At 40.4% G+C, this 14,169-nt stretch overlaps 1 protein-coding gene across 1 annotated transcript in view; it reads right to left on the bottom strand.

The window, feature by feature from the left end:
- LIMK1 (LIM domain kinase 1) overlaps positions 1-9,766 on the bottom strand; it is an 82,338-nt gene extending 72,572 nt beyond the window's left edge. The window contains exon 1 of the mRNA XM_063449509.1: positions 9,492-9,766. Within this exon, the coding sequence (XP_063305579.1) occupies positions 9,492-9,549 (58 nt within the window). The 5' untranslated portion in view covers positions 9,550-9,766. The remainder of the gene's footprint in view (positions 1-9,491) is intronic.
- Between the last annotated feature and the right edge of the window lie 4,403 nt (positions 9,767-14,169).

The following is a 14,169-nucleotide window of genomic DNA, read 5'->3' as shown; positions in this document are numbered from 1 at the left end:
ATTTAGACAGCTCCATCAGGACGTTATACTTTCCCCATGTGAGATCAGGAAGTAGGTGCAACTATTGCTTCAACTATATATTTCTCTATAGATCAGTGATATCAATGTAGGAATTTTACTTCTTCTGGGATGAGTGTTAGCGCCCATTGGTGTGATAAGAAAATCCCTTATAATGAGACCATAAAGGCTCTCGATCAGTGGATGGATTGTGTCTGCCATGTATTAGAAACATTTAAAGCAGTAGGGATTTTGAAATAATCTTTTTTTCTTTTATATATTTACATAATTTGTTTGCACAATTTTAAAGCATTAACCATATAATACATTGAAAAACTTCCAACCCATGTTGTCACTTTAAGATTAAGATCCCCATGATAACATTTTTCATTTGCATCCAGGGTTGAGTACAAAACAGATGCTTTTCGTGACTCCAGAGTTATTTGTGTCTCTTGCAAGCTAGCCTAAATTATTTACAGACTTGGCTTTTTTATGAAAATTATGTTTCACGCTAATATGATCACATGAATGTGCATTGTAATATGACAACAAACCTCCTGTATGATAAGTAAAAAGTGGCTTTGATAGAAGGTTAGTTGTAAATCATTAGAGAGAGCTCCAGCATGGTCTTTAGAAATTTTAGTCCCGGTCTACATGTGCCACAGATGCCCAAGGTACTAGGTATGGAACTATTAACGCACACTGCACCATACATGTAAGAAATTACATTTTATGAGCCATATTATTTATCATCAACACTGAAAAGGTCAAAAGGACCAAGTCAAAAGGACGCGAGCCATGGGATGAGGTGGGTTATTGGACATCAGCTCTCTATAAAGACCTCCAAGGGACAGGAAATGTACACTACAGTTGGTGCAGTGGCAGAAGGCATTAGATGCACGTTTATACCTTTTGCATGGTTGTCAGGGTGGAGAGGACCGATGGGAGACTCAAAAGCACTAGGCTCCCAAAGACTGGACCTGACGGTCCATAGTGGCTTGTTATAAACACAATTTGAATGAAGGTGGAGAAGACAACCACTATGATGACGCATACATTGGGCTTCAAGAATACAATAATTTCATATGTAATACAAAACAAAGGGTACGGAGAAGAGGACAGTGTATTTAATCAAGGACATGGAGGAATTCAATTATGGGAGACTATTTCGAGTAGGTATATTTATTCTGGAAAGAGGTGCTCTGAGAATCTGATTACTGCATGCTATTTAATTCCAAGGTCAAATAATGGACATCTTGGAGAATACACTCATCAGAAAAACTGGATGAATAACTAAAGTTCACTGACCATTAGGAAAAAAATACTTCAATACTGGAAAAACTTGTGATTTTATTTGGAACAGTCTTTAACACAAAAAAGACACTGTGATGTGATATAACTGCATTAATTACAAATATATATATATATATATATATATATATATATATATATATATATATATAGTGTCAGCATATAGGGATATTTCTGTGTCATCCCACAGTGAATAAAAGGTAACAAAAAAGACTTTGCTCACTTACCGCTTTGCAACCTAATTGTCATGCATGCAAAGCTTCCGAATAGGAAAACATTAAAGGGACACTATAGTCACCAGAACAACTACAGCTTATTGAATTTGTTCTGGTGAGTAGAATCATTACCTTCAGGCTTTTTGCTGTAAACACTGTCTTTTCAGAGAAAATGCAGTGTTTACATTACAACCTAGTGATAACTGCACTGGCCACTCCTCAGATGGCTGTTAGAGATCCTTCCTGGGTCATGGCTGCCTAAAATGCATCCAAACATTCAGTATCTCCTCCCCCTGCATGCAGACACTGAACTTTCCTCATAGAGATTCATTGATTCAATTCTTCTCTATGAGGAGATGCTGATTGGCCAGGGCTGTATTTGAATCATGCTGGCTCTCCCCTGATCTGCCTCATTGTCAGTCTCAGCCAATCCTATGGAGAAGCATTGTGATTGGATCAGGCTACCACTTCTGATGATGTCAGCAGACTGCTTATTTTTTTATGAGTCTAACCGCATGCAGAGTTACAGCTTCAGGCTTGAATACAGTAAGATTTTTACTATATTTACGGAGGCATGAGGGGGGCTAGATGGTGGGCCCAGGGGGGCTAGATGGTGGTTTTAACACTATAGGGTCAGGAATACATGTTTGTGCTCATGACCCTATAGTGATCCCTTAACTCAACACAAAGCATTTTGACATTCAACATCATTTCACATAGTTAAACTTTGTTAGGGAGCAGGAAGTAGCTCTCGTGGCTGTCTGTAGTGCAGGATTAAGACGACTGGTGCACTTCACACTGACCACTTCAATGAGATGAACTGGTCTGGGAGTCTATAGTCCTCATTTAATGCTTACTATCTAAAAGGATGAGTGAAAATTACACAGAGGAAGGATGTAGGGAATAAGGAGTTAAGGGGCGAGTTGATAGAGTTCTCTAAAGAATTGTGTATTTAAGAAATTAAGAATTTTTCCAAGGACTGCAAAGACGGGGAGAGTCGAATGTGGTGCGGAAGGGAATTCCTTAAGGAAAGGGGAAGGCTTGAGGAAGTCCTGCTGGCGAGGGTCTGGGGTGCAAGTATGAGAATAAATATAATACTTTAAAAAACTTCCAACCCAGAAATGAAGGTGAAATGAAGATGATGGAGACAAAGTCAATGAACATGAAATGAAACAGTGAAAACTGAATACAATACAGTGATAAGTGTTATTGCAGAAATGAGAGGCAGCAGTTTATCACCAGTCATAGAGTGCATTCTGATTTGGAAATGGTGGCGGGCTCACTGCAAGAAGTCAGTCTAGTTCACTGTAAACCTGTTTGGGATTGGCATTTGAACTATTTGTTATCTAATGGTGGAGTTATTATATAGATAACAAGGTTAGAATGCCACGGCTATAGGCAGCGAGTGACATCACATACAGTAAATGCACAAGTTATTTGTGTATGAAAAGCTGCAAGAGGAAACATTTTCCTACAGAGAAGTGTATGTCATCATCAAAAAGAGACTGCAGAACAGGGCGACCAGATACCGGGTGGCCAGATCCATGCTTTTTTTTATGGATAGATATTCCTAAAACATAGTAATGAGAAGCACATGTAAAGTGCTGCCTGTAGTATATAAATAAAGAGTCCTGCAACATACAAACCAAACATTACATATTGCAACTCACTTGCATTTAGGTGACAGAAAATTGTTTAAGTACAGAGAACACGGGCCCGGGTCACTTGCCATACTGGGAGTTGTGATATCAAAAGAGCAAGCAAATGAATTGGAGACATATCTGTATCACAATCAGGCCGATATTTTCCATCTTGGGTGCATGGCATAAAATATTTCTACTGTGATCTTAATTCACTGAATAAAACGTCAATGATGTCCTTATACCTTGACTGGATCCTCACTCCCAGTACTGATTAACATTTACCACACATGTGGATCAGTGTGCTGTGAAACTAGCCTCTAAGTCACAGGTTACCGGAGAGTGTGTCCCCCAACTAGTGCATTTAACGGACTGTGCAATCTTTCACTTTATTATAATTTACCAGATCTCTTACTACCTACTACTACATCATCAATCATTATCAGGTCGCTGGCGTCTCCTAACCTACTCAGCCAAAACACACTGCATCTATTAGCATCATTTAACAGCCCCCAGTGTTACAATACGATTTACTGGCACTCATTTTATTCGGACCCACTGTATCTATTAGCACCTTATGCAGTTACATTAGCTACATGTAAGGTGTGCATATTAAAATTGGATTCATATCCCAGCATGCACTGCAGCTGTGGGCGCTCACATCCCCAACACTCACTGTATTCATCAAAATACACTCCCCAGCATTCACTGCGTCCATCGACTTTTACAATTCACTTTGAATTAACGTTAATTTCCCAGCATTACACGCTTTAGTAAATAAACCTGCCCATCTACCAGCAGTCAAGATGTCCATCGACATACGCTACACTTCATACAATACCTACTTCACTGGTATCTGCAGCATATATCAATAAAAAGTGTCAGCTGCTAGCCTGGCCTTTTTAGGCTGAAGTTTATTTGGCCATAGATAAGCCCTAGCAGCAAGCAATATGACGTTGGTGAGCTGTTCAAAGCATTATGAATAAACAGAATCACATTCACTTCTATGCCGTTTGTCTGCCACTTTTCCCATGTGTGCCCATTTATTATTTTATTTTCAAGAATATAATCTTTACTGTGCCTCTTCTATCTACTTTTTTTTAGTTCCATTTTGTTCTTTTTTGGGGTCTCATATTTTTTTTCCACTCCTTATTTATATAAAAGACTGCAGAATAGCGACTTTCCTTCCCGACAAATTTTTCTACCACTGTCAGATTATTGGGTTGTCTGAAAAAGGTAAGCAGTTTTACGTTCTTCCTTTTTGTTTAATAAAAAGGGTTACTCCAACCATCATGATAACTTCTGCTTTTACAAGTGGTCATGGTACAAGCAATCTGTATGTGCAGAGTTCCAGCTTGAAATTACAAGCTGGCCACATGTGACTTAGTCAGCCCAGAACTCAGTACCAGGCTGACTAATGTGAATTCTGTGCAAAAATACATCAGTTGTCAGGACACAATGTGCACTGGCGACAGACTTGATTTGATCCCCTTCTCTCGCAGCCAGTGCTGTTCACGGACATGTAACTAGAAGTCTGTAGGAGTGTGTGTGCGGATTGCACGTACCCAGTCACAGTAACAGCTCAGTGTTCAACCTCCAGCCAGCCATTTGTCCAAACTCCACCACCCTCTGAAATCAGCTCAATTCTTAATGATTGGGAGGAAACTGTGTTTTAGCTGTGTATCGTTCAGTGATCCAACAATGCTTCTCTATGAGAAGCATTTGATTGAACCACGGAGAGGATGAAGATGACACAACGTGAAGATGGAGAAGGCAGGACATGATCGTGGGGAAATTGGCCCGGCCGGCGCTGGATTCAAGGTGATTTTAATCTTTTCATGCAGGTTTAAAAATAAAACAAACAATGTGCAAAACAAGGGTATGAGTAACCCTTTACTAAATAAACATAAAATTCTTCAAACTGTGAATACATTTTTTTTGTCTTTCTATTTTGTCAATGTAATTAATGGGAAAATCCAGAGGGAAAAAAGGAGCAAAAAAAAAAATCCAATGGGGAATGAAAAGTGGAGGAAGAGAGATTATTTTAGCGCACTATAAAAGAGGCAAAAAAAGGCAGCAATGTATAAAGGATGGAGTAACAGTTTTATACATAAGAAAATAACGCACGCGCACAAAGCCAGTACAATCATGAAAGTGCATAACCCCTGTATTGCAGGCCTTATTAAACATAATTTGACAGGTGTAAAACATTGGACAAGTGTGGCATATTTCCCTGGCAATCCTACCTCTCTGGCAGAGTATGGCAGCCCTTAATTCATACAAATATGGATTATGATAAAGGCTTATAAGAGAGTGCAACTACCAAGCCAGCAATGCTCTCAGAGTTATACACCAAACTCCAAATTCTACAGAAATGAAATCTGAATGCCAACATAGGTGACTTAAAGGGACACTGTAGGCACACAGACCACTTCAGCTCATTTCATTGGAGTGGTCTGGGTTCAATGTCCTATGTCCTGAGAAACTGCAATGATTATCTGGTAGGATTAACTCCTCCTCTAGTGGCTGTCTACCAGACCTTTTAGAATCGAAACACACCTTTGGTCCGTTATCGGACGCTGGACGTCCTTACGCTTTGCATGAAGACCTCCAGCGTCAGATTTTTCCCCATAGGAAAGCATTGAATAATGCTTTCCTATGGGGAAATCCTAATGCGAGTGCGGCCTTTGCCGCGCATGCACATTAAGTCTCCCCGCCAGATGATGTCGGAGGGGAGGAGCATGGTGGAGCACCACACAAACACACTGCAACCCTCAAACACACACTACACCCCTCACAGCCTGAATGCCCAATGCACACACTAGATTCCCTGTATGCAAACACACTCTCTACAGCCACTGCACATACTGCATCACCAAAACACATACACTACTGCCCCTCTACGCACCATGCCCCCTATACACACACATAATCGCTCTCAACCAGGGCCGGACTGGCCCACCGGGATACCGGGAAATTTATGACGTCATATTCCGGCGCCGGTCTCTTGCTAGCGCGCGAGGGCGGGGGAGCAGAGACAGAAGAGCCTGCTCCCCCTGCGGCCGCCAGCAGACCTCCCCAGCCAGCGGCCGCCGGCCAGCAGACCTCCCCAGCCAGCGGCCGCCGGCCAGCAGACCTCCCCAGCCAGCGGCCGCCGGCCAGCAGACCTCCCCAGCCCGGGCACGCCGGCCAGCAGAAGACCTCCCCCTGCGTCCACTAGCCCACCCAGCCGGTCACCAACAGGTAAAATATGTAATTCTGTCAGTGTCAGTGTGAGTGTATGTGTGTGTGTGTCTGTGTCATTGTGTGTGTGTCTGTGTCATTGTGTGTGTGTGTCATTGTGTGTGTGTGTCATTGTGTGTGTGTCTGTGTCATTATGTGTGTGTCATTATGTGTGTGTCTGTGTCATTATGTGTGTGTCTGTGTCATTATGTGTGTGTCTGTGTCATTATGTGTGTGTCTGTGTCATTGTGTGTGTGTGTCATTGTGTGTGTGTGTCATTGTGTGTGTGTCTGTGTCATTATGTGTGTGTCATTATGTGTGTGTCTGTGTCATTATGTGTGTGTCTGTGTCATTGTGTGTGTGTCTGTGTCATTGTGTGTGTGTGTCATTGTGTGTGTGTGTCATTGTGTGTGTGTCTGTGTCATTATGTGTGTGTCATTATGTGTGTGTCTGTGTCATTATGTGTGTGTCTGTGTCATTGTGTGTGTGTCTGTGTCATTGTGTGTGTGTCTGTGTCATTATGTGTGTGTGTCTGTGTCATTATGTGTGTGTCTGTGTCATTGTGTGTGTGTCTGTGTCATTGTGTGTGTGTCTGTGTCATTATGTGTGTGTCTGTGTCATTATGTGTGTGTCTGTGTCATTATGTGTGTGTCTGTGTCATTGTGTGTGTGTGTCATTGTGTGTGTGTCTGTGTCATTATGTGTGTGTCATTATGTGTGTGTCTGTGTCATTATGTGTGTGTCTGTGTCATTGTGTGTGTGTCTGTGTCATTGTGTGTGTGTGTCATTGTGTGTGTGTGTCATTGTGTGTGTGTCTGTGTCATTATGTGTGTGTCATTATGTGTGTGTCTGTGTCATTATGTGTGTGTCTGTGTCATTATGTGTGTGTCTGTGTCATTATGTGTGTGTGTGTCATTATGTGTGTGTCTGTGTCATTATGTGTGTGTGTGTGTGTGTGTGTCATTATGTGTGTGTCTGTGTCATTATGTGTGTGTGTCATTATGTGTGTGTCTGTGTCATTATGTGTGTGTCTGTGTCATTGTGTGTCTGTGTCATGGTGTGTGTGTGTGTGTGTGTGTCTGTGTCATGGTGTGTGTGTCTGTGTCATTGTGTGTGTGTGTGTGTGTCTGTGTCATGGTGTGTGTGTGTGTGTCTGTGTCATGGTGTGTGTCTGTGTCATGGTGTGTGTGTGTCTGTGTCATTGTGTGTCTGTGTCATGGTGTGTGTGTATGTGTGTTTGTGTCATTGTGTGTGTGTGTCTGTATCGTGTGTGTGTGTGTCTGTGTCATTGTGTGTGTGTGTGTGTCATTGTGTGTGTCATTGTGTGTCTGTGTCATTGTGTGTCTGTGTCATTGTGTGTCTGTGTCATGGTGTATCTGTGTGTCTGTGTGTATTTAAAAAGTGTTTTTACTCACCTTTTTTTTTTCTCCCCACGCCGTGCTGGTCTCCCCTCGACTGGCCCTGCCTCTATGGCTGAGATCATCAAGCATGATGATCTGAGCCAATCCAATGCTCTGCCATAGGATTGGCTGCAAAGGTGCTGCACACTGTGCAATCACGCTGTGCAGCACTGACACAGGAAGCACCTCTAGTGACTGTCTGAGTGACTGTCACTAGAGGTGTCACTAGGAAGCAATGTAAACACTGCATGTGAGTATGCGTAATGTATTATTAAATTAAAAGGACCAATATTATATATTAGAAAAAGAAATATATATATTACTCAACCATCTGGGGTGGCAAGACATTACCTTACATATTACATACGGCAATATATGGGGCAATGACTTATGGGGCTGGCATAGATTTTTTTTTTTCCAGGGCTGCTTTGTATCCCCAGTCCGGCCCTGCTCTCAACAGTCCATAGTCACACATATTACACAACACAACTGAAACCGAACTATTTACACAAAACACCACACACAATCCCACGAGCAGCCTCCAAACACATGCACAATACACTTTTCCTGGCCATTTTGTTTCTGCTATCCCATTTATGGAATTATCTGAGACAAGTCACAAGCAAACTTGCTTGTGCTGCGCAGAACAAATACAGGGCCTTTTTTCTCATGTGAGAGCTCTTAAGCGGGGCTCGGCGCATGGTCTGCCCTGGAAGAGTACTAGACCAACATGCTCACTTTGATGGGGACGTCTTTGGTGATAACAAAACACCCCCCTCTCTGGCTCTGCCAACTTATCACTGGGCCACTATAATTAAAAAAACATCCGGGCTGAATTTTTTTCCCCAGTCCAGCCCTGAATACAAATATTATGCTGACTACGTATCCTTGTTTTTGGCAAACAGATCTCTCTCCCATAGCACTTGCATTAGCAAACTGATGCATGGTGCTGTTTATATGTGCGTAATTATGTTTCATTTTCGTTTTGTTTGTCTGACATATACATAGCTGTCCCTCTTGAGTGTGCTAGCATACTGTCTTGAGATTTTGAGCCCGCTATAGCTTATTTCAAATGTATTCTGTGCTATCATTTTATGTTCTATGTTCTATGTTTTATGTTCATACTGTTTATCTCCATGTCCTTCGAATGGTAACTACTAGCTACGTTTTCTTTACTTGTCCTTTAATGACTTCACCAGCACACACTCCAGTCTATTTTTGCACACCCACTTTACAGATCACCATCCATTTCACACACAAAAAAACATCTAATTGATTACTATACACAGTGGCTGTGCTGTAGCAGCACTCTAAAAAGTATCTTCCATTATCCCACCAATGCATCTCATTTCACCAACATCTCTACCCATCCTTGCTAAAAAAAAAAAAAAAAAAACATTCCATCTATTTTGCAGTACAGCCTTCCTTTCTGCCACCCTTTGAGTTAATGCACTTGTTGGACTGCATTGCTCAAATCCCCAATCCACTTCTCCATGTACAGCAGCAAATCTGCCCAATGCACCATCACCCTCATCCAACACCACATCATCTACATGGACCACAGCATCATACCATGCCCCTTAGCAAGTCAACACACCCCTTCCCCAGCACCATAATGATGATGTAACCCCTAGGGTGCCTGGCATGTCGCACTAAGGGTTAAATAGCCAGCAGAAGAGACAATACAAACAACCAGTGGCCCCTCACCTTCTTCCTCTCCCATGTGCTCTTCGCCCCAGGTGCAGCACAGTAGCATTAACCTCATTCACCCCACGTGGGTGAGGTCGCAGGATGGGGGGACCACCTTTACAACCAGGCAGGGTGGGATGCTGTGTGCCCCTGGCTATGGCGGAGCTGCTTTCTGGGCTCTGTATACACTTCCAGGGCTGTGGCTGCTGCTGTGTCTGTATCCCTCTGCTCCTTAGCATGGGAAGCTCTGCTACCCACAGATGCTACACAGCAGAATGGGAGGAGGGAGGACAACCATGCACATTCCCTGGGAAAGCCTGTGTGAGAGGAGAGAGGGGAGGGAGAAAAACCAGAATATTGAGAATTATGTCATCCACACAATCTGTGCTGTGTGCCTATAAAGCAGAGAGGCTAAGCTTTACGTAAAGCTGGCTGAGCATAATAAGACCCACAGTCCTCAACAGCTTAGCATGCTATTACTAGGGCATAGCAAGAAATCATTATTAGTTATTAGAATGTGGATACAGTCACTGAACATCTGACGCATTCTGTATTCTAAGGATGGAATGACGTCATCCTCAATGTGGAACCTCTACAGCAGGAGTCATTTAGCCCACCCCTCCAAACTGAGATGTTTAGTCTTTGAATATCTAGGTGTACGGTTCTGTTTTTGCAGAAGTAAAATGGAAGGCTCGATGTAATTCTGTATTTCAATTAAATGATATTTCGTCAGGAATAATAATAATAATTTCATAATAATAAAATTACAATAGTCCAAAGATTTTAGTCCTCTCCACTATTTTGTGCTATTTAGCTTTTACACCAGTGGTGTTTTCGCAGTGACTGGAGAGTCTTTGAAACATTTATTCAAAGAACTGGGTAATAAATAGTATTAGGTAATACGACCTATGCAAACATGAACTCATAGGGAAAAACCATCTGAACTTGATAAACCATTCAAACAATACAGGTATTCACTCATAGTTGGGTAGGCCAACCCCCAACCATCATATTTCAACCAGGAAGTTTACAGAAAAAAATACTTGCACGTTTGCATGGAAACGGTTGTTTTGTATATTTTGAATGCACTTCTAGTTTAAACTGGTTTATTTGAAATAATACTTAAATAATAGGTTATTTTATTTTATTTAAATCACTTCAGTTTAACCATTGCCTAGTTGGGCATGATAGGTGTTGTATTTGCTGCCAAGAAGTGTTGTAATATAGCCATACCTGTAAAATAATAACCACAAAAAAAAAACACTCTTTAAAAATATGTTCCCAGTCAGTTGTATTTTATTATATCAATAAATGCTGGGCAATGCTCATTTGGCTCTGGGCCAGTGATGGTGCTTATGTTTTGCAGCTTTCACTTTAATATGTTAATTTGCCTAAAATGTTAGAAAAACACAAGCATGTGTTAATTGCGTTAAATTTACAGAAAAGGTATTTCAACCTTAATACATTTAATGGCCTCCGAATTCTAAATGGAATTAATGCCTGATTGCGTTTGTCAGTGCCTGCGGCAGCATAGTTTGTGTAATTGGACAGAGGGATAGCTAGGCCTTTCGGCACCCAAAATGTAGGAATTACATTTACACAATTTTGCACCTGTTCCCTCCAGTAAAATCCTTTAATCCCTAAATTGCCAAGTAAATGTACAGCGTTTTAATCCTTTTCCCAGCAAATCTGTTTAGACATCACAGCCACTATAGGGTTCATTCACTTAACAACACTTTGAAAAAAACACTTTGCTATATTTATGCCAGACTAGCCAAATGCTGATTTGAATTCACTGTGGGTATTATTTACTGAATTAAAAACTATGGGAAAATGGTAAGGGGGCTTACAATTTTAGACCAAAAGAGCTGAATTGAAAAATAATCCAATTTTGCTATTTTCCAGATTGGCTATTTTATTGTACAGTTTGCAGTTTGCTTGTGAATTCTCTACCATTTCTGGTTTATGTGTGTAGTGTCTATGTGGATTCATTAACATTCATATCAATAAGTAGAGCCCGCCAACACTTCATTGTCTGCCACTCTCTGTGTTATGACATTGAGACATTGTCCCTTGTTCAATGTCATTTTTACTGTCCTTATCTTTGGCCTATAAACAAGTTGCTTTGCACCAACCCACATAGTTAATCTTCTCACTGCCCAGAAAAGAGTAACACTAAAATAGTTAACTCTTTACTTATGGGATCATAAACTCTGATAAGGCATATGTACTAAGCAAGAGAGTTTGGACAGTAGAAGATCAAGTCAGTGCCAGCTAGGTTAACTATAATTGCACAGATAAAAATAAACTAAGGATAGTAACTTTTCTGATATAATATGCAAAAAAGGCAATACTAATAACCATCAGCAATTAAAGTACACATAGGCACATTCTATAACTTTTACAAGCATATATTATTCGTGTGGTTTTATAAGTAAGATTGGATTATGATTAAAGACCAGTGGGAAAAAACAAAAACACAATTTAGTAGATATACCCTCAATGAATAAATGCATTAATTTTTCATGCATGTATTTATTGGTGGTATAGCTTTAAATAGCTTGCAGAGGTTGCCCTAGCAAGTCCTCCTCTTTTTCTCCGGAAAAGACTTTCAGTCTCTTCACAGGGAAATAACCAATTAAATTGTTGGCCACGTGTAAGCGCCCACATCTGGTGTGAGGTATGGCGGAGTTGGTCTGAGATCTGTATGGGAGGAGGCAGGCACGCTCATGCGGGTCTGCCACTTCCATGAGCTCAGGGGATGGACAGCCAAGGGGATTGTTTCCTAATTAATTTACAAAAGTGCTGATTGGGGATTAACTAAGATCCTCCTCACCCATGAAGCACTTCAGCAAGCTGATTTGGGGTGTGGAGTGGTTCTTTAAGTATTACTGTTCTTTTGAAATGATCATATGATTGAATTTGCATGCCATTGTGGTTTGTGGTTCTCAGTTCTGGGTCTAGCTGCATAACCTCTTATTATGTGGTCCAAGCATGGGTCCATCTTTGACTAGATCATTATTAAAAGACTGCAGATCTGCCTCTACCATGAAGCACTCTTTGTAGGAATGTTGGTTTTGGGGTCTCAATGACTCGGTGATTGGTTTCTTAGGTGTATTAAGGTAAAATGGACTAATAGAGGTCGACAGGAATATCAGAAGAGAGCAAAAGACAATTATTTTTACTCTTCCAGTGGGTAAAATAATGAGGGCTCAACGTTAGCCTGACAACCAATTTAAATGAAAGTTGTTGCATTGTATAGAATCACTGTTTATTATTGGATGGGAGAGTTAGCTCTAACTCATTTTTAATGTTCCCTGATTTAGTTAATCATTTATGATTTGGTCTATTCACAATTTTTCTTTTGGGGCAGAAGTTTCTTCCATTAGTATAGAAAGTCATTGTCAAAGAATGCACGTAGCAGCCGTATTTGTTTCTGTTTTTCATTTGTGTGTTCAATAATCGGTGATAATTCCTTTATGGACTCATCACGTCAACTTTCTCTTAAAGTAGCAGTCTAAGCAATATAATCACTACTGCCTAATAAAGTGATTATGGTGAGATCACGCCCCACACACCACCCCTTAGTCCTGTGTCTAACCATTATCAAACACACCAGCTAGGGATGGAGGCACCAGGGACATACTGACACCATCATCACTACAAAATACAAAATAAAATAATTATGGTGTATGGTGTTAATAAAATCTGAATCCAGAAGGAGGTTTGAGGATAAATGTCAACAGAGAGAAGAAGTTTCATAGGAGCTTAAAATAATAAAATAATAAATGATAATTGAAATATTATTATTCATAGAATACGGATGTCTCCAAATTGGCCCAGCAGAACTGGCCTTTGCCTTCTAATTCCCCTTGCCCTCTGCATATAACTATTAAATTGGATCATTTTCAGGAACAAAATCTGCTAATTTAAGTTCTCTTTTCTTCGAAATGAATAAATCTGCATTTTGCTGTTTTCATACTGTGGGAATATTATATCTTTTATTGAGAAAATACCAGACATTTTCTCACTTGAGAAGGAAAAACCGGTTAAACATGTTAAATTCTACATATTTCCTTTATTCAGTGCTGTGTGCAAGGTGATTGACGAAACTAAGAAGAACCTGTTGTTGGAGTGTATTTAAGACATTCTAGAAAAGCATACTTCTTGAGTTCTGATTCTATATAATCATTCTCCACCCTTATATTCAACAATCACAGCTCATGTGACTATTATACAAGCCTATTAACAAGGCTGTGGCCCTATTGCTTTGAAACAAGCAAAAAGTATAATTTACAATAAAAATAAAAATAAAAGTGAAATTATATTTCAGAACGACATTCTCTAATTCACCTATAGAATAAATTTACTCTCTAGCCAGTGAGTTGTGGTAAACTGCAAAATTATTTAAATTTCCAAATAAATCTTCAATTTACCAGTTAAGGATATTTCCTATTTGAATATTTTGACCTAAATCTTAGGTGAATATTTTTGTCTATTAACCAAAACTAATTTCTTTTAAATACATGGGACTGTCTCAGAATGGATTTATAATTGGACCTCTCAATAACTCTTAATAAGGAGAAAGGACATACGTTTGAAACTAATTAGAGTCCAGTCTCAGGGACGTATTAGCCACGACGCAAACAAGGCATTTGACTTGGGTGGCACTTTCCAGGGGGCGGCAAAAAAAGCC

This window comes from Pelobates fuscus, chromosome 1, assembly GCF_036172605.1.
Source record: "Pelobates fuscus isolate aPelFus1 chromosome 1, aPelFus1.pri, whole genome shotgun sequence".
Lineage (NCBI taxonomy): Eukaryota > Metazoa > Chordata > Amphibia > Anura > Pelobatidae > Pelobates > Pelobates fuscus.
The sequence above is the reverse complement of the archived record's forward strand: the minus strand, read 5'-3'. Positions and strand labels throughout refer to the sequence as shown.